Source organism: Cylas formicarius, unplaced genomic scaffold (assembly GCF_029955315.1).
Source record: "Cylas formicarius isolate icCylForm1 unplaced genomic scaffold, icCylForm1.1 PGA_scaffold_12__32_contigs__length_19106922, whole genome shotgun sequence".
NCBI lineage: Eukaryota > Metazoa > Arthropoda > Insecta > Coleoptera > Brentidae > Cylas > Cylas formicarius.
In genome coordinates this window covers 17,383,256-17,402,785 of record NW_026844225.1, presented here as the reverse complement: position 1 = coordinate 17,402,785, position 19,530 = coordinate 17,383,256, and the positions used below count along the sequence as shown (strand labels likewise).

Here is a 19,530-nt window from a genome sequence, read left to right as displayed (position 1 = left end):
TTAAAACTGATATCTGCTTGTATATTTCATCAATATAATATACAATTATTCGACATAATTTTCTGTAATTCCAGCTTTGGGATAACAAAACGTAAACATATGAGTTAGCAAAGGCAACGCAAGTTGATAGTTTTGAGCGCGAACTTCCATTATTCTTGTACATTATATATATTAATATATATATTTATCCAGCGTCCGCCAAAAATTTGGATCCACACGTTCACACACCACGGCCCAATTTGTTTTAGGAATTTCACGCATTTTGAGGAAATGTTTTTGAGGAAATTTTTTTGAAATATTTGTTTTCAATTAATTTTCAAATGAAACATGTATTAGGTATATTAGATTTTTTTTTGAAACTTAAATTTCATAAAATGCTATTTACAAGTTTTTCATACAATACCTAATACCATGTACGTAATAAAATATTGCATTAGAAACTGAAATAATTCTTTTTTTACATACTGCGTGGTATCAAAGAGTAAATTCAGTAGCCATTTTACATGTTTAATAAAGGTATTAAAAGCTTAAATTGTTTGTTGGTTCTGAATGCCACCTTATTCCTCATTTTTGAGCAGAAAATAGCTTAACAAACACGTCCAATTCTTTGGGGGACACTGCATATGATTTTATACATAAATCAAACGAAGCCCATGGTTGTATCTCTTAAAATATTCTAAAGTCGGATACATATCTCTGCAAATACATTCGTATTACGCTAACTGCTTTCGCTGAGGATTCTAGGCTATGTTGGTCATCGCTTTTAATGGCCTTCTTCAATTCTAACAGCGTGAGGGAAAAGGGGATGTTCGCAAAATGAACGCGTTTCGGGGGAATTCAAAATTTTGGTCGACATTTAGATTTCGAATGCTGGGAGGTCATGCAGAAAAAATGTCCAACGGGAACTTGTCAAACTACGGGATAGATATGTGAGTGTGGTATTTAACGCTATGTTTACAAAATGCCCAAAGAATTTCGTATTTCTTTTTTTAAGTTTTTTATTAAAATCGTATTAAATTCTATTGTTAAGTACTTTAATACATTTTTTTTTAAGTAACGAACATTATTGTTACCGCCAGGTTGTGTGGTTATTCGCTTTTATCAAAACGTCTCGGCAATTGAGATGTAATGAATGCATTTCTCTCTTTTTTATAAAGAATATAAACACGTGATATATAAAAAGAGAATATCATATTAACGGGGAGCCACACGTACGCGGCAGATTAACAAATCGTATATATAAAAAAATAGAAAGCGGTCGAATTTTGGGGGGGTGGGGGTGGCTGATTGGGACTCCAGTTGGGGTCGCGCGGCGCAGCATCGGGGGGGTGAGATTTTCCAGAATGTATTTCGGGGTGGAAAGTATGCGAAATCTCCGTGCGCGCTCAATGTGGGGTTGAGGGAGGACCCCCCAATCAATTTCTGTCGCGTATATGGTGCCGCGTTCGTATAATAATAACGTGACGAGTTGATTTCGAGCGGAAGCATCGTCGGAATGGAGCCAGGACCACGCAACACGGAGATGACCACCGCCGACTTCACGTGACGCGAGAATTATGATTTCCAGGTCGATTCAATGGGGGCGGCGTGGCGTAGGTCCGGGGTGGGGGTGGTTTTGGGCGCAAAAATGCCCGGATATTGTTCATTACCATACCTCACGCGTCCCGAATCCTATTTTTAAATCCGGCGAGGCATTCCGTTCACCAGCATAATGTCACGGAATCATGTCGTTATATCGTTGGCGATTTTTTGCAATTTTTTTTTCCATCAATTTCTTGAGAATTTGCGATTTTTACTAGTTTCATTTATTCATTATGTTATAGCTTAAAAAAAAATTGAGTAGGTATTCTTCACTCTTTTATACAGGGTGAGTTGCTTCAATCCCTAGCTACAGATTCTCTAATACAGAGGGTTAATATTTGTATTTATAAATCTTCCAGTTTCCCACATATTCTTGGAGTGTGTAGTTTACACTGTTCATATAAATCATATCCGCAGAAAAAAAGGGGCTTATTAACCCCCCGAGATTCCTCGAGATTAAAATTTATTTCGTTTATTTTTTCTCTCTTGTATATCTTTTTTATTTTAATTGCAGTTTTTGAGATGTCTGTGATTATAATGAAGTTGTTGCATATTATCGTTATTAAGGAAAAAAAATACATTTTTGTGCTTATTTTCTTCGTTAGTTTTATTAAAGCAATATCAGAGGTCTTTTTATCGCTGGAACTTTCATAAAAATGTAACATTAACAGTATTGGTATTATCTATGCTAGGATATTTTGATTAAAAAGGAAGAAAAACAAAACTAGACTCTTTGTGGATATTTTAATTTTTATATTCAAAAATCTCTTTTTATTATTTCTAATTCAGTGATTAATGTACAAAAGAAAAAATTATTCAAAGTGAAGGGTGTATCCAACGAAATATAGGCGCAATTTTGAGTGGAAATAGCGTACAGCTGATATGCTGTTTTTACTTAAAAAACGTACATGCAAATTTTAATTGAACGAATTTTCAACAAACTGTCATATTTGTAGATGAAAACCCTTTTTTATATTAAGCTCTGTGTAACAGAAACGGGAGGTGAAATTAATAATGTGTCACCCCGTCCCCATCTGTTCGACTCATTCTGTATAAAAAATAAATCCAATTTTAGTAGTGTGGGTAATTTACGTAATGTAAAGGTAAGCTTCTGATTTGATTTATTATTAATCAGTTACTAGCAGTTTTTTTATTTGTTTTTTGTTACTTGTTAAATATACTTTGCGATATCATTATTTTTTTTTTTTTTTGGACCAAAAAAAAATCACATCGAACGCGCGAAATGCCTCATTAAATTGTACCAGGATTATTTATTCGCCAGGGGTGTGACGGGGGGCGCATCCGGGCGGAGTCCTTTCGCGACGTTGCTTCCATTCGATATAGGTTCGAGTATAAAAAACAGGGTGTTCGTTAATCGGGCGGTTTTACGTAGAAAGGGGATTTTTTCTCTCTTTTTCCGTATCGCGCCGCTTTAAATGGGGGTTGCGTTTTATTTTATTTTTTTAAATCTACGCGCTTATTTATTTACATAAGCTAACAACTAACCGAAATTAGATCAAATCAAAGACAAGCCGCTAGAAGTCCAGAGCGTTCGGATTCATTTTTAAAATAAAAATTTCATATTAAAATTGTGTTCAATCCAAATACCATTTGAAAATTTTTTTCATATGGGTGCAACCGAACACGAAGTCCAAACGCTGCCGGCATCAGTTCGGGCAGTAGAATTCGACATCGATCAATAAAAATACGATTAGATGTTCAAATTCGACCGCCCTCGTATAGATGGAAATGTGTGGTCGAGTCTCGTGAATAGAGTGGAACGAAAAACAAACACGCCCGATTACGAAATTCCGGACTTTCGGGTTAGTTTTACACCTATTTATCCTATAAAACTGATCTTTAATTTTAGTCATTAATTTGCGAAGTTCATCACAATAGGTTTATTTTATACAGGTGGACACCTTTAATTTTTGTATTAAATGGGCGAACAAAAGGCAGACACGTGTGTACCTCGAACTAATGTTAATCTACCAACTAGCTACTTGCACGTAGTACTCTTTAGGAAAAAAAAAACAAGAAAATATTAACACGGGATGAAACCGACTTACCATGATGGGATGAATCGTTAGGGTTGGATGGGATAAGGGGGGCGCGGCCTAAAAGTCGGTTTTAAGTCTATGAATGTTGTCGTCACTGTCCCTGTGCGGTAGTTGCGAAAAAGCGGTTCGTATTAATCCGGAAGTGGTGAAATCCGCCCCGCGCACGGCACGGGTATAGCTTTTATAGCAATAACGTGCACATAGGTGCCTGCCTTTTAACTTTAAACAGCTCGTGAATGTTCCACAGGGAAGGCACGTTTGCACATTGCCCAGTGCCGCCACGGACGCCGCTGTCTTATCACAGTAAAATAACGTCCATTTTTTTCTTTTGTTTTACTGCACTATTATATGCGGCGCGGAAAGTAAAACCGCAACCGTCGCGATGATGGTGAACAATGTGAATATGATGAGACAGAACCGGTCCACCACCATGGCCGCGAACTTCCAATCGCTTATCACTTCCGCTTCCTCGTCCGCTTTCTTCATACGGTTCGTGATAAATTGCAATTCCTTCAGGATGAGTTGGAGGTCGCGTTGGCCGCTGGTGCCGGGCAACGCGGTATCTTCAATGGTCGTCGCGCCCCTGCCGAAGGTCGTGCCCAAGCTCGTCGTCATCATCGTCGAACTGTTGCCCGACACCCCCGAAACGTTGCGAATGTCGTCGTCGATGTCGAGCACGTTCGCCAAAAGACTTTTCGACGAACGCTCTTTCAGCTCCAACTCTTTCATTCGACTGTTCATCATGATCGTTTTGCGCGTTATCTTTTTCCCCGGCCGGCTCATACCCAATATCCACGGAAGCCACTGCAGAAACACGGTCTTGATCTGGAATTAGAGACGCTTCGCTGTACACCGCGATGACGATGATCATGGATGGTGTTATTAATTGATGACAATGTCGTTTTTAGATATCGAAATATTAATGACAGTTTACGATACCCACGAAAGATAAAACAATTTCTTTTATTTTTTTCAAAGGCTAACGTAATGCTAATTCAAATCTTCTGGATTCGTCCTCCGCCGGCTGTTGATAAAAATGGCCAATCATTCTCTTGGCTTCTTCGGAAATTAACTGAAACCGGCTTGCATTTTACTCTGTTCATGCGTTTATAAAGTCTTCGGAAATTTAGTTCGGAAGCTTGGAGGAAAGATTCGACGTGATAAAATAAGTAATCTGTCACTAGAGGGCACTTTACCTAGAACATTTTTTTTACTTTTATCTGCATTTTATTTATTTAAACTGATATTGCAAAATAGAAGAGATTGCCTTAAGCAGAATCACGCATCTTCAAAAATTGTTACTCTTGTTTTAAGTCGATAAGTGTTATCGTTTACAAATCGACTTTTTTATTCTTGGCCCGAATACGCTAATATTTCTCATTTACAGAAAGGTAAAACTAAACGCAAATGGAAATACAGACCAGCAATATTAGCCTGCAGTGAAAAATGAAAAAATGGCATAAGTCAAGTCAAGTTAATTTATTTAACATAAATACATTTAAAGTATGTTCATAGATATAAGAAAGTGACTGATATGATACGAATTAAGGAAAGACCCGGGCAAGCTGTAAGAATGAAGTATGGCCGAATAGGTCCGACTTTGCTTAGAATTTAATTATTTGGGGTATTGTTAGGAAAAATACTAAACAATATTTATTTATTTATGTATTTATGTTTAAATCTAAAATAAAATTACCTACTTAAATTACTTAAAATTATTCACATAATATATCAGTATCACTATCGCTATCATCGCCTGTTCTAATTATTGTTTGTTCTATATTATTTGCAATATGGATGTACGATTGTTCTGCTTTTTCTATATTCTGTTTAACAGAATTTGCCCAACTTTGTGCAGGGATTTTCAAAACTTCGGTTTCTATAAGTTTGAGGACATTGGAGTTAACACGGGGAAAAACATTGAATGGCAGATTTCAGTTGGTGCCAAACATGTTCAATGGGATTAAATATACAGTGGTAAGGTGGAAGCCTTAAAACCGCATGCCCTAGATTTTTTGCATAATAGACGTATTCCTTTTGTAGGTTCAAGCTTTGTAGAACCTCAACTAATTGCTTTTTGGTATAATCTTCGTAAAAATAAATGTCGTTATTATACATGAAGTTTTGGATTGTTACTTTTGTGTCACATGAGGAAGGGGTTTTAGTCAACTGTCTACTGTGATAACTTGCATTGTCTATTGCAATGACGCTATTAGGAGGAATGTTTGAAACTAGTTTGTTTTTAAACCAACATTCAAATAAATCAGCGGTGGTGTCTTCATGATAGTCCAGAGAAGAATCTTTAACATTTTTCGCAGACAGAGAAAGTCGATCTGGAATCCAACCATCTTTAGAGTCAGCATGCAAAATAGTTATTCTTTTACCTCTTTTTGATGGCGCGTTTGTTTTACACTTATCAGTTGAGTCAACCCAACCCTTTTCAGATATTCCAGTCGCAATTTACGAATTCTAAAATATTCCAAAACTAACCAAAACTTGCTTTTTGTCAATTTTTTTAAATCTACAACAAATGTGTTGAATACACTTCCATAAGGTAGTTCTGCCACATTTGACACCTCATATAACTGGTAAATTTTACGCCGTATTATATCTTGACCACTTTCACCTAGACTCGAGAAAATGTCAGCATCGTTTCTCTTTTTCCTCGTTGAAATGGAGTTATTCACAATTTTCCATACAGTCGTTGTTGGAATTTTCGTCAATGTGGCCGTTTCTTCTAAAGATGCTTCCTTGCTGGCACCACGTTCAATGAGAATCAAATAAACATTGTTTATATTTTCCTTAGTCAATAGTGTTTTCCACATTTAGGCGGGAGCATCTAATGAGATACACTAGACTCACTTTGCATAATTCGCACACGATTCAATACACGCTGTATTACACACGAAATAAGAATAATTACTAATAAACTTAAACTAAGTAGTACACCAAACCAATGAATATTAAACACAAGTAGGTGTAAAATTATTTTCTATTGCGGACCACAATTTTACCTGAATTTAAATTCCGAAACTTTCGGTAATAATCTTGTTGCATTGTATGTTAATGACAATCAAAAGCAATTGGTCACTTTCTTATATCTATGAACAGACCATAACATTTTCGAAAATATAAAATTATTAGTAATAATCGGGAATTAAACAGTATACGCTGATGTTTTCCTTCAATTTTTGCATGTCGGTTTTCAATATTCCACTGATGCATATTTCAAAAATCAGGGCTGTGTGTAAAATGCCAGCTTGTTCCGTTGATAATTAAAGCCGCTGCTTTAAAAATAAAATTTAAAAAAATCATTTTTGGCAAGCTATGACTCGGAAAATAATAGGATTTTGAATTTTTGTTACATAACTTGCTACCGTTATTTTACCACGTTGAATCTTTCCTCCAAGTTTCCGAACACCCTGTATTGGTTAAAGGGGGGGAGCTAAATGTGGGAGGCGGGCATGAATATTGTCTCGGATGATTGATTCCCATATTGGTAAAAGGTGAGTCACGGTTAAGATTGTTTTTTTGCTTGTACATTTCGATAGATTCTCGGATTTTTCGTGGGTAGAATAATTCATAACATCGAAGAATTTTGGAAATTTGATCTCCGGTTTCGTGATTATGTTCGGCAAATGTTGCTGAGTTTATTTGCTTTAGTCTTAAGATTCTTTCATGTTCTTTGAGCTTAGTTAATATCTTTTGTCCGGTCTCTCCAATGTATTCTTTGTCGTATATGCATGGAATTACTTCTGATACGTCAAACGGAATTTTGTCTTTGACGGACCGAAGATGTCGAGGGATTTTTGGACAAGTGGTAGATCTGGTTTTGAAGTTATATTCTTTAAGAAAACCTTCGCACACAGAGATACCTTAACATCACCATCCGGCCCAAAAATCATCGGTTATCAACTCTCTTGTTTACAGAGAGTAACTGAACACTGAATTAAAACACCTCACGTCTGCTCTTCTCTCTAATAATTTCCACATTAGAGATATTAAGCGTTCCATCATAAAATGTACTTCAGCACTACCTTCCACAGATAATGAGTCCAAAAACAACCCCACGCTTGTCATTGTTGTCCTTCCTTACAAATGACAAACTCATCGGCAGCTGCCAAAAACATCACATAAAATCGGACACGGGCAACACATTTTTTTCGATAAAATTAAAATTCAACCAAACAATCTTAACCGCGACTCAGGTTTTTACCTTTCACCAATATGGAAATCAATCATCCGAGATAATGTTCATGCCCCCCCTTCTTTAATGATAGGTAGACGGACAGCTCGTTAACTTACTCTTCCTAAATTTGTTGCTGAGAAAGGAATTGGTAATTCTGGGGAAATTATTATTCTCAATGTATTATTTTCGCCACCCACTGCCAAAGTACAGGAAAAAAAGACACTGTAAAAAGATTATACACCAGTTATACCTACCTTAGACAAAATAACGTCTGACATGAACAAGGATAATCTCATTCCACCCACGGGTAGGAAGAAATGGTGGAAAAATGTGAAGGAAATGAATTTTCGTTATAAAATATCTAAAAATAGAAAATCATTTTTAATAGTGAAAAACGAAATTATCTGTTGACGACGGCGATATTTAAGAGACAGTTTCGATGGAAAAACAGGAATATCGAATCCCGTTCATAAAAAAAATTAAAATTAAAATTAAAAAGTGTAGGAGTAATAATTAATCATATTCAAAGCAAAAATGGATTTGTCCGTGGCGGTTTATTAGTGTTTCAACCAAAACAGACTCTAAATAGTAGATTTTATTTCTCGTGGATGTCAGCTACCGCTCAAGAAAAAAAAAAAGGCAACTTTTAATGGTTTATTTTAAGTCGGAATAAAAATCAGAAAAATATACTGAGCTACTTCAAATTGTAAATTTGAATAAACATCTTTAAGCGAGATTTGTTGTCGACGAAATCGCTTCGAAAATCCCAACAGAATTGATATAAGTAAAGGATCTGTAGCAAAGCATTTTTAAAATGAGGGTCGTTGAACCCCATTGCAAGAGTGAATAAACAATATTGATTGTAAAAATAAGAGTGCCTTAAACATGTATTTGAAATAGAACAGGCTATGTGGGCGGCTAATAACATGCTAGAACACACTGTAGAGTGGTTTATGATTCCTGAAGTTTTTTATATTACAATTATTAATATCGGAATTATCATCTCATCTGGGTAATTGTAATCATATACAATTATTACTATATTAAGTAATCTCATAAACTACCTGTAAGTAACGCCTTTTTGTTGCATACAAATTAAATACTAATTTTTTAACGATTTGAAGTGTTTAGGTCTTAAAAACTAACATGACACAAATCACAGTAGCTGTAATCCGTGTCTCTGAAGAATCTAAAATGAATTTGATGTACCGGGTGGTCCAAATTCCAGGGGCCTCTATGGCTTTAAGCATTTGCAGCATAGTTAGCCCAAAACTAATATGCATGTTACGGAATCGATTTTCTAGAGAAGTCAAAAACTGGAAACCGCATCGTGATGTCAAGGCGTTTTTGAGTTACAGGGTGATTCTCAAAAATGTGGGATTTTAAAGGCCCTCTATAACTTTTTTAATTGTAAGAATAGAGTTTTGGTAAAAAACATTTTTTTTAGGTTTTTTTTAAACGAGAATCTCTCTATTTTACCCGTTTTGTCTTAGAGCCTTTGGTTTCCGAGATATCCCACAAAGCTATAATTCTTTAAATGGGATACCCCCATTTTTCTAAAAAATCGGTTTTCTAATAAAATTTCCTGTCGAACGATATGCCATACACCTATTTCGTTTAAATTGTTTAAAAGATATTTGCAATTTTTGATATTTCCCATAGTAGGCGCTGTGCGCACCTTAAATGTGTAGATAAAGTTTTATTGTTTTTTTTTTCATACAAAATCAAGTTGGCTACGACACGAGGAAACACAGCGACATCGCACTTTAAGTGCTAGTTTACAATAATTACCAACCCTAAAAGAATAAACGGATATAAAATTATTAAAAGCATTTTTTTATGTAAAATTTTTATTAATTAAACTATGTAACACTTATACTCTACATCTGCATTAAGAAGTTCTACCGCACGAAGCTGCCTCTTCCAATTCCCTTCTAGTAGTTGGGCGATTTCGAAATACGAGGTCTTTGATTCTCCCTCACAACAAGAAGTCGCAAGGGGTCAGGTCTGGGGACCTGGGTGGCCAATATTTCCGATCGAGTTTTCGACAAACACAATATTTAGCAAATTAGTAATGTCCCGTGCATTGTGCATGTTGAAAGTATAGCTCATTATTTTGCTGAAGTGGCAAACTGTCGATAAACGGAATTACGTGCTTTGTTGGTATCTTTCGGCAATTAAATTTCCATCAAAAATATATGGCCCAATAATTTCTCGTGTATAACCTCTATACCTTAAAACTGAACCTGATTCGCTTGTTCCACCATAATATGGGGATTTTGCTGTTTCCAGTAATAGCAGTTATACCTGGTGAATATTCCATCACTAGAAATCGTTGCCTCATCCGTCCGCGTTTTTTAAGCATCCGCACGGCATTGCTGCGTGGAATTCCAGTGTTTCTCTCCATGGCCCTGCTGGAAATATTCGGGTTAATTTATATTTCTTCCAGAACCGTTAATTCTTCCAACTCTCTATCTCTGGCTAGGCTACTATACGTCCTAGACAGCGGTTTTGTAAAGGATCCGTATTCTTGTAGATGAGGTTTGATCATGGCAATTGTTATTATCTGATCATAGCTACCTAGATAGATACCGTAAAACTGGATCAGAGTTAAGCACAGCCTACTATGGTAATTATTAAAAATTGCAGATATCTCTTTAACTACTTAATAAAAATAGATGTATGGCACATCGTTTGATAGCCAGTTTTATTAGAAAACTTTTTTTTTAGATTGAGGTTATTGCATTTAAAAAAATGTAACTTTGTGTTGTATCTCGTATACTAAAGGCTTTAAGACACTCGGTGAAACAGGTAGATTTGCCCTTAAAAAATATTCAAAAAATGTTTTTAATAAAAACCTTTATAAAACATTTATAGACGGTTTTTAGAAATGCACATTTTTAAGAATCACGCTCTAGCTCAGAAAAACTTTGACATATCATGATGCGGTTTTTAGTTTTCGACGTCTCTCGAAAATCGAGCCCTTAATATGCATATTAGTTTTGGGCTAACTATGCTGCAAATGCTTAAAGCCATAGAGGCCCCACGAATTTGGACCACCCGGTACATGTACAATTCTTCTAATACAACAGCAATCTTGATTAATCAAAATGAATCCAAAAGATTTGTAAATAGTATTACAGTAGGTTGTGGTGTGAAATCAAGAGAAAATTTCCGCACTTTCTTAGATTCCTTGTATGATTGATTATGGAGAATGGTTCTATTCGATAGACTCACCCATTGTGGCATTTCGTGTATGTCCGCAGTGCGGTGGTGATAGTTCAAAACGACCACCGTAAGGACCACGGACGAGGCGACCATGAACATGATGCAATTGAAATATGTACCTGAAACATCGAACTAGTTAGCTTGTTTTGGTCGTATCTGTGGCACGTCGACACGAAACGAATTCTACGCTACGGTCCACAACACGTACACTATCTACAACGAATCCAGAACACAAAAAAATTAATCGAATAAATGAAGAAGACTCGAATAAAGTTACGTTGACAATCAGGCACAAACACGCATCTGAATGAATGTACACGCATTCACACGTTCCCAAATATTTGGCGGAAATATGTACAGTATGTCTTGTATAACCTACTTTCTTTCATACAGTTTTAAGTCACGAGTAGTTCTCTCAGTGTCAGATAAACTACCATCGTACCCTCCTCCGTTATTATCACAAGAGTTCAATTGCAGAGGCGACACGACGCGTTGCTAACCGTATTTCTCTCTATATTTATATAATATATATATTGCGTCATTGTTAAATCGTTCAATTTAATATTCTGTTTTTTTAACACTTTTTAAAGTGGGTTTTGAAATGGGATATATAGCCAGAGAGCGAGATCAAGAGGAAAATGCAAAGCGGCTGGCTATCGTTTTTACGTTCGGTTTAATAGTGTGTGTGTGCATGATTACCTGGCGTATCGCGTGGATTGCACGTGCCATCATTGACCTAGTTGGACCCAAATTCAAATTGCCCGTGTCAAGAAACTAGCTCCACGACCGCCAATCTATGCATCACAAAACCATCAATTTAAACAAACGTATAGTTTGCGTTAATTAGTACAGTTTTATTTATTTAGTCTGGTGGATGGCGCTTTAACTTATTCGTTCGTTTTTTTATTATAACGTCGAGACATTTTACGTGTGTTGGTTTTAAGCGAATCCGTTTAACGTTTCGTCGGGTTAGGCTAGCCTCTAAATTGTCACTACTGTTATGAGGAGGTAACGAGTCTTAAACAGATATAAACAAACAAAAGTGAGTCGAGTAAGACAAATAGTACAAACAATAATAAGGGAAAATGAAACATCAACAACAAAACATACAGATTGATACTCCTAGTGGGACAGAGCCTTTTGATACTTGGAGGTTGAGAAGGTCTTTGTCGAGCTCACCCCGAGATAGTTGAGAGTCTGAGTAACAAAGAAACAGCTTTACAATATTTAATGGCGGGAACCCCCGGCTGCTTGCGGCCCAACTACCGGGACAACAAGCTACAGAAGAAGGTGCTTTTTACCTATAAAAGAAGAAGGCGGCCAGGCTAAGCTAGATCATCGGGAAGGAACTGGGTTATATCGTTAATATTTTTTAATTTATATTACATTTAAATGGTAAATACATTTTATTCTAAATAATCGCATTAGCGACGCGCGCCAGATTGGCTGCTTTCAATCAGCATCCAATCGGTTGGCGTCCATTGCTCGCTAGTTCCTAAACTATTACGATCCAACAAGACCGGGGACTACTTTTATCAAACTAAGACACGCACAACGTCAAAAGCGGACCTTATATTGGAAAAGGAAAACTGCTTTTGGAGTTGTGCGCATTTTACTTACGTCGGAAGTAGTCATTTGATTTATCTTGCCGGGATTTGGATTTCATACTACAAATAAAGACTCGTGCCTATCTTTCCGCTCACTGGCACCAAATTTCTACGATTTGGAAACGTCCTCCAATCCAAGGCTGCCTTTTCGCCGTTTTAAAACTTTTGATACTACTTTAACATCGGGTGTCTCAATAGAAGTAACGTCAATATTTGATCTTTTGACAACAGATCCAGCTGCGTAAATATCGCGACATTCGTGAAATTGGCGCCAACGTTACAGGTAGAGATAGAGCGCAAGCCTTTACGCAAGTTTAGGAATTTAAAGACGTTACGAGCATTGGCGAATATATTGTTAACCTCTGTCTAATTCTCGACGGGAAGAACAATTTTTATTGCGATCTTATGAACCGGTGAAGTTTGAATATATTTGCGTCTTTTACGCCATCTTGAAATGAGAGCCAACGTAAAAAATAATAAAATAAAATAAATAATTATATAACATTTATAAAATAAATTAAAAGAAAAAAATACATAAAAAACTCAAATTTCTCAAGTCATGAGAAAAGTTAAGCGAAAACTTTCCATTTCATAGCCATCGCTTAATAAAAATTTTCTTCTCTGTGAAGTTGCAGATATAAAATTTGGATATAAATATACAGTGCGAACCAATTCGGTGATGCGTGTATTGACTTCTTAGATTCTATGGAAGATACAAAATGTTTAAGCGGAAACCTTGTTACAGACTTTTATTGGTTTTTAAGGTATTTTGAATGGGAACTTTTCGTAAGTATGAAGGGTTCAATTAACAGTCGGTACATTTGAAAGACTACGTATTCTTGACATCTAGTTCCATATACAGGGTGTCTGGAAATAACGTTGAAATAATTTAAGGAAATAGGAAAATTTTTTCAATGAACATGGGTGTGGAAATACATATTTTCAAAAATATTGCTTCGTTTTCGAGAAAAAAAAAACAAACCAATTTAATTGCATGTTGCATAATTTACCTAGGGATCATTATTAATATTATTCTTAATAACAACTAAATGATTTTTCCAAAATATTTTTCACACATAACATTTTATTATTTTATTTGGAAATTGTTAGTTTTATGAAAAAATTCCAGGATATAAAAAAGTCTATTCGCAATTAAATCTTTTCCATGTCGTTGAGTAAGATTTTCTTTTAATTTAGTTGAGAAGAATGGAATGATAGGGGTAGTCTAATTCAACGCCCTCCACTCATTGTAAAAAATTAAAAAAAAAAAACAGAAAATGTGTTTTTGTAATGCTAATACTATTATTTTATTGTTCGCATTTTCGTTTTTAAGATAAAAAATGAAAACATTATTTTTCCGTCATATTTGTAGCGCGATATCTCCCCAACGGTTGGCTTTTGACCCAACTTTTATCTAATAAACTACCTTTTATTTCATACAAGGAATCACTATCTCAAGGTTGTCGCCTTGGTCTTGAAACACCCTCTGTAGGAAAGCAGCAAAATTCTGTAAAATTTTACACATTTAATTATTTTTCTATCTATCGTAGACTCTGAGATTACAATACATGCATCGCCAAAATGGCCGACACCGTACTATAGTCATAGTATCAATTCACCATTCACCCGAACACAGTAAGAGAAGCACTAGTCGGCGATTATCGTTCAGCGACTAGTAGTGTATACTGTGGCTGTGGCTTGGGCGAAGTGCTGTTACGGTACATGCAGGGCGCGTACCCCCAACTACCCCCTGGCTAAGGACGCAATGTTCGCGAGTGGTGTTGATTGAAAGGGGGGGTTCGCGCCCGTTTAGTGCCCGTCAGTGTGTTTGCGAAAAGAAAACGAAACTATGGTGTGTTCGAATCGAACCGAGACTCTAACCTATCAAGGGCACAGCGTCGGACGTCTGGGTAATCACGTGAGCCACCAGTAGAGAAAACACGGTCTGTGACAATAGAATGGTCACACCTGCAACAGACCAGTCAGAGTTTTACACGCGGTGCCCATGAAACGAAAAAAGCCCCCCTCCTTTCCAAGTATCCGGCTCACCCCCAAAAAAATATCTTACGATTCAAAGAGGAAATGTTTTCGGTCCGCCACCCCATCCTCCTGATAGATGTAAAACTATGGCAATGAATCCGTCAACAGCACTTCAAGCCCCTGCTCCGCCACAAACATTTCTTCTTTGATCGCAACTATATAGATAGCGGATATTTTAACGCGGGCACACACACATATACACAGCGATACACGTTATATTCTTCAAATCAGGCAGCACTCAGGATGTAGTCAGCACAGGCAGGTCAGACAAATAACGGTCGGTACCTAACAGGGGAATGGCGTCAGATACTTGGGGCAGGGTTTCAGCCACGAGGTTGAGGAACACAGTCAACGAGAGTAAGATGGTCACTCCTGCAACAGAATACATGTTGATTACGTTTGGGTCCGAGGCCATCGTGTGACCGACGACGTCAGAAAAATCGAAAATAATAGCTCCTAAAGAAACTGTAACTAGTGAGAATTTAGCATTATGTTCATAGAGGAAATTACCTGTTTATTCCGAACATTATTAATTGTTTATTAAATCATCGTGGCCAAATTATTATTAAACCAATATAAAATCTAGGAAAACGAATAAAACAAGTAAATGAAATTTTAGTGAAAATATAATTACGCTACAAAAAATATTGTAAAAATATTTGCGAAAATTGCATCGTTTCACCGATGGGATCCACAGAATCGAGAAAATGGGTTTTGGTTTGGGCACTATTATTTTCTTTGGTACCACTTACCTTTCGACAGCTGTTTACCATTTAAGCGAGGGAGGAAGTAAAGCAATTTCAGGGTCAGAGAGGAACAGCTTTGCGCTGCATGCTGATATCCTTCATTTGAATATTTATTAGCTATATACAGTTCGCTTACGATTTTGTGGGCACTCGTCTATATGAATGGTGGTATTAAAAATGTATTCAAGTTGAATTATCCTTTATCAGTTTTTGTGTTATCGAACTAATATTACAAGTATTTATTGGGTTATTCTAAAGTAAGTTAACTCGGGTACAATCAGGAAACTTTTTTAAGCCAAAATGATTATTTTGAATAAGTCTTGAAATACAGAAAAAATTCGTGACCTCAAAATCGCATTTTTATGCCGCAAGTTGAAGTAATACAGGAATCGCGCGTGTTTAAAAATGGACCTAACTTATCTTTCCACATTCCTTAGACCAAAACATGTCGATTTAACTAAATCCCAGACTAAATTATTCATCACATTGAAATCTTCTTCGTTTCTTCTATAATGGCAATATTTTTATTGGAAATTACTTTTATTTTAGAATCGCTTCCCGTTTTAATTTGATCCATGACTTTTGGGACAGTTTTGTTTTATATCCAAAGAATTTTGGTTCGTCGAGTTATCTTGAAATTGAAGACATTTCGACCAATTACATCTCGGAAATCCTGAATTAATATTAATCGTTAATTATTCTGAATAAACTTAAAGAAAGAAAGTATGTACAGTTTAGTTGAATCGCCATATTCTGGAATAGGCGGGATACTTCAGTACAAACTATACATGTATATAATTGTATCCGTCCTCCAAGTATCAACCGGCAATCCAGCAAAGAGGACAACGGGGCGTTAAAATACACGATGCTCCCAGGAGGCCTATCATACCTATCAATGGAACTGCATCGGATGTTGTCGGTATCTTTTCAGCAACTAGGTTCAGAAATACTGTCAATGAAAGAAGAATGGTGACACCTGAAATTAAGATTTTGAGTTTTGAACGTGCTTCGTGTCCTTTCGTCGTAGACTGTCGCAGAAGTTCGCTAAAATCTGAAAATATTCGACCCGAGGCGGTTTTCCATTGGACCAGATCGTGATTTATATTCTCGTTTGTATTAGCACGGCCGAAGTGTTGTCAAGCGAGACCCACACAAGACAGGGGTGCAAACACACAGTTATGGTAAAATAGCACGTCGAGCATGTACCTAGGGTTAGTTTTTCGCCGGAATCGGGTGGCAATGTGAATCCCAACAATGCCATCGACGATATCAGCACGCAAGGAACTATGAGGTTGAAAAAATAGTAGAGCGTTCGCCTTCTGATTTGGATGGTGAAGGTGACGTCTACGTATGGTTCCGGACAACACGCGTAGATAATGGTGTTCTTTTTCCCGGGCATTCCTGAAAAACGAATTTGTCTCTCACCAAGATATGCTGGTGAGGGACTTACCTATAAGATACCACTCGCCGTTGGTGATGAAATCTGAGAGGTCACCGCCCCCTTCCGAGTTCAATATTAGATCGAGCTGCATTAAAAACTAGACATGTAATTTGTCCTAATTATTTCATCTATACGCTCTCAAGCTCAATTTGCCACGGCAACGATATTACAGCAATTCGTGCAATTATCATTATCGCTAATGGCCTTCGGTCTACCTAGTGTCCGCAGCAGATATACAAAAGACACCGAAATTTACTGGCTCACCGAGTTTTATTTCAAAACGAAACCAGTCCCTTTCACAAAGCCGCATTTGTTGTAATAATAAATGTAATATGGTACGGATGGTAAATCGGATCGTTCGAACGGAAAAACAAAACGCAAGTTTTAATCCAAACGTGCACGTCATGCTTTTAACTAATGTTGGTGTTTTTATATTAACTCGGTTTTTCCATATCGCCATCGGTATATTTATATTTAGGCCGAAACGCATTTAAAAATTAACCCATTTTCAACCATGCATGAATGGGCATAATTGTTAATATGTTTGAATATATTCCGACCGTGCCCCATGCAGTGTATGTGTCCCTTTTTAAATCGATATCAGCGACCAGACGAAGATTTTTTCTTAGTTTATTTTATTAATATTACACACATTGCGCTCACTTGTCCAACATCCCCACCAGAAGCAAAATGTTCAACCCCTCTGCTAAGAACTTCGAGATAAGGGAGAAGGATATACTTTATGAATTAGGGGGAAGGTGATAATACCCTGAGCCATAGCAAGAAAATCTCGTTATGGAGATTTGCCGTTTAGAATTTAGAAAAATATTGGAAAAAACTTTAAATACATAAATCCGATCTGAATGATCATCAACGATTTGTTAATATAGAGATTAAATTACAAAAATGCCACTGATAGGTTTCATTCAATTGCCAAATATTTTTTTCTGATATTTTCTCTTTTAACTTTTTAAATGCTTTCAAAAGCAAGCAACCATGACATTTCTTCAATTTTTTTTTAAAAACCCCGAGTCATTCTAAGTATACTTTTTGTACTTAGTTATATGCATGCCACTTGAACATGTAAGTACTTAAAGGTATTTTTAAAGTCAAGCCCATGTTACAAAATAATATATAAATAATACCATAGCAGAATTATTATTTTCGATAATATTGTTTTATTGCTATATAACTTCTAGCAGAAACATTTTTTATTTTTAGACTGTTTAAAAAACATACAGGGTGTTTCATAAAAAATCGATCGTAGCACTTTATTTCATATTTAGGGCTCGCTAGAGGGAGATAAAGTTAACGGTTACCATTTTGACTACGAGTGCATTAAGGTCTATTGTTAATGGTTATGCTGCAGTCAAAGTGTACATTCCAATGTATACATTTACTAGCCAACGCATACATACGCTTCCCATTTCATTGGAATGAACACTTTAACTAGTAACTGCATGCATTAATTAGGTAACGCATGCAGTTACTAACCAACTGCAGTCAAAGCGTAAATTGATGAATTTCAAAATAGAATTTAGTTTAGCGAATAATTAAATTAATTATTGACTCGATGATTATTGCACTAGAGCTAGTTATAACATCAAAATACAAAAGCACCTAACATAGAAAGAAAATAATTTGAAACACAAACACATTTATGAATAAGAAAAACACTTTATTTGTTTGAACAATTCAAACTTCCATGGCATTTGGAATTGCACAATTTTTTTGAAAATTGAACTGAGGTGGCTTTTACTTGATGAAAATCCATTTATCAAAATAAATAAGAACTAAAAGTTGAGATTTTCGCGAAATTATATATTATGACATGACAATTGTTGCGACAACACCGTGTCTTTATCAAATGTAATATTTACAAACTACCTGCTACTATATATACCGAAAATTTACCATAAAACCTTAATTAATGTTGTTGCGAGAATTTAAGTTCAATAAAGGAGAGGTATTTAAATCTAATTGATCGTTAAGCAATACATTTGAATGTCTCATTTTGTTAATCTCCATGGCTTCCGATAAATTTAATTTTCTGTGTGTAGCATAATTAAAATCTAGACTATTGTTTTTAAACGCTCTTATATGTTCGTTAATGCGTTTTTTGAAGGATCTACCTGTTTGTCCAATATAAATTTTAGGACATTTCAACCTGTAGACATTTTGGACATTTCGATTTATTGTTTTTTAAATATTTTCCTATTGTGTTGTTAGTTCTGAAAGCTATTTTTAAACCACATTTTGACAAATGTTTTGAAACTTTTTCACTAGGTTCTCCTATGTGTGTAATTGTTTTAAATTGTTCGTATTCTGTATTTGGTTTCGGATAAATAGAGTTTACTGTTGTCTGTATTTGATTTTTATTTATAATTTTATCTATAATGGACGGATTGTAGCCGTGCTATTTGTTTAATGATATTAAGTTCTTTGTTGTAATTTTCTGTTGAGAGTGGCGTAATAAGAAGTCTGTGTATAAAAGAGTGGAATGCAGCCATTTTGTGTGTATAAGGGTGATTTGAGCTGTTATGTATGACTGTGTCCGTGTGTGAAGGTTTATGATTTATTGAAAAATCTAATTTGTTTTGCACTTTCGTAATAGTTGTTGTGCATTTTGTTTTACATT

General features: G+C 35.9%; 1 protein-coding gene across 5 annotated transcripts in view; it reads right to left on the bottom strand.

Annotated features, from left to right (window-relative positions):
• Nucleotides 1–17: 17 nt before the first annotated feature.
• The window catches only part of LOC132695703 (neuronal acetylcholine receptor subunit alpha-7), a 73,742-nt gene continuing 54,229 nt past the window's right edge, over nucleotides 18–19,530 (bottom strand). For 2 of the 5 annotated variants that reach the window (XM_060660129.1, XM_060660128.1), the window contains exons 6-10: nucleotides 16,902–16,977; nucleotides 16,658–16,852; nucleotides 14,991–15,077; nucleotides 11,068–11,177; nucleotides 18–4,466 (exon numbers count right to left, since the gene is read on the bottom strand). In XM_060660129.1, coding sequence (XP_060516112.1) covers nucleotides 3,975–4,466; nucleotides 11,068–11,177; nucleotides 14,991–15,077; nucleotides 16,658–16,852; nucleotides 16,902–16,977 — 960 coding nt within the window. In that variant the 3' untranslated portion in view covers nucleotides 18–3,974. Of the gene's footprint in view, nucleotides 4,467–11,067; nucleotides 11,178–14,990; nucleotides 15,078–16,340; nucleotides 16,428–16,657; nucleotides 16,853–16,901; nucleotides 16,978–19,530 lie in introns of all 5 variants that reach the window. The other 3 variants (XM_060660131.1, XM_060660130.1, XM_060660132.1) reach the window with 2 other exon arrangements.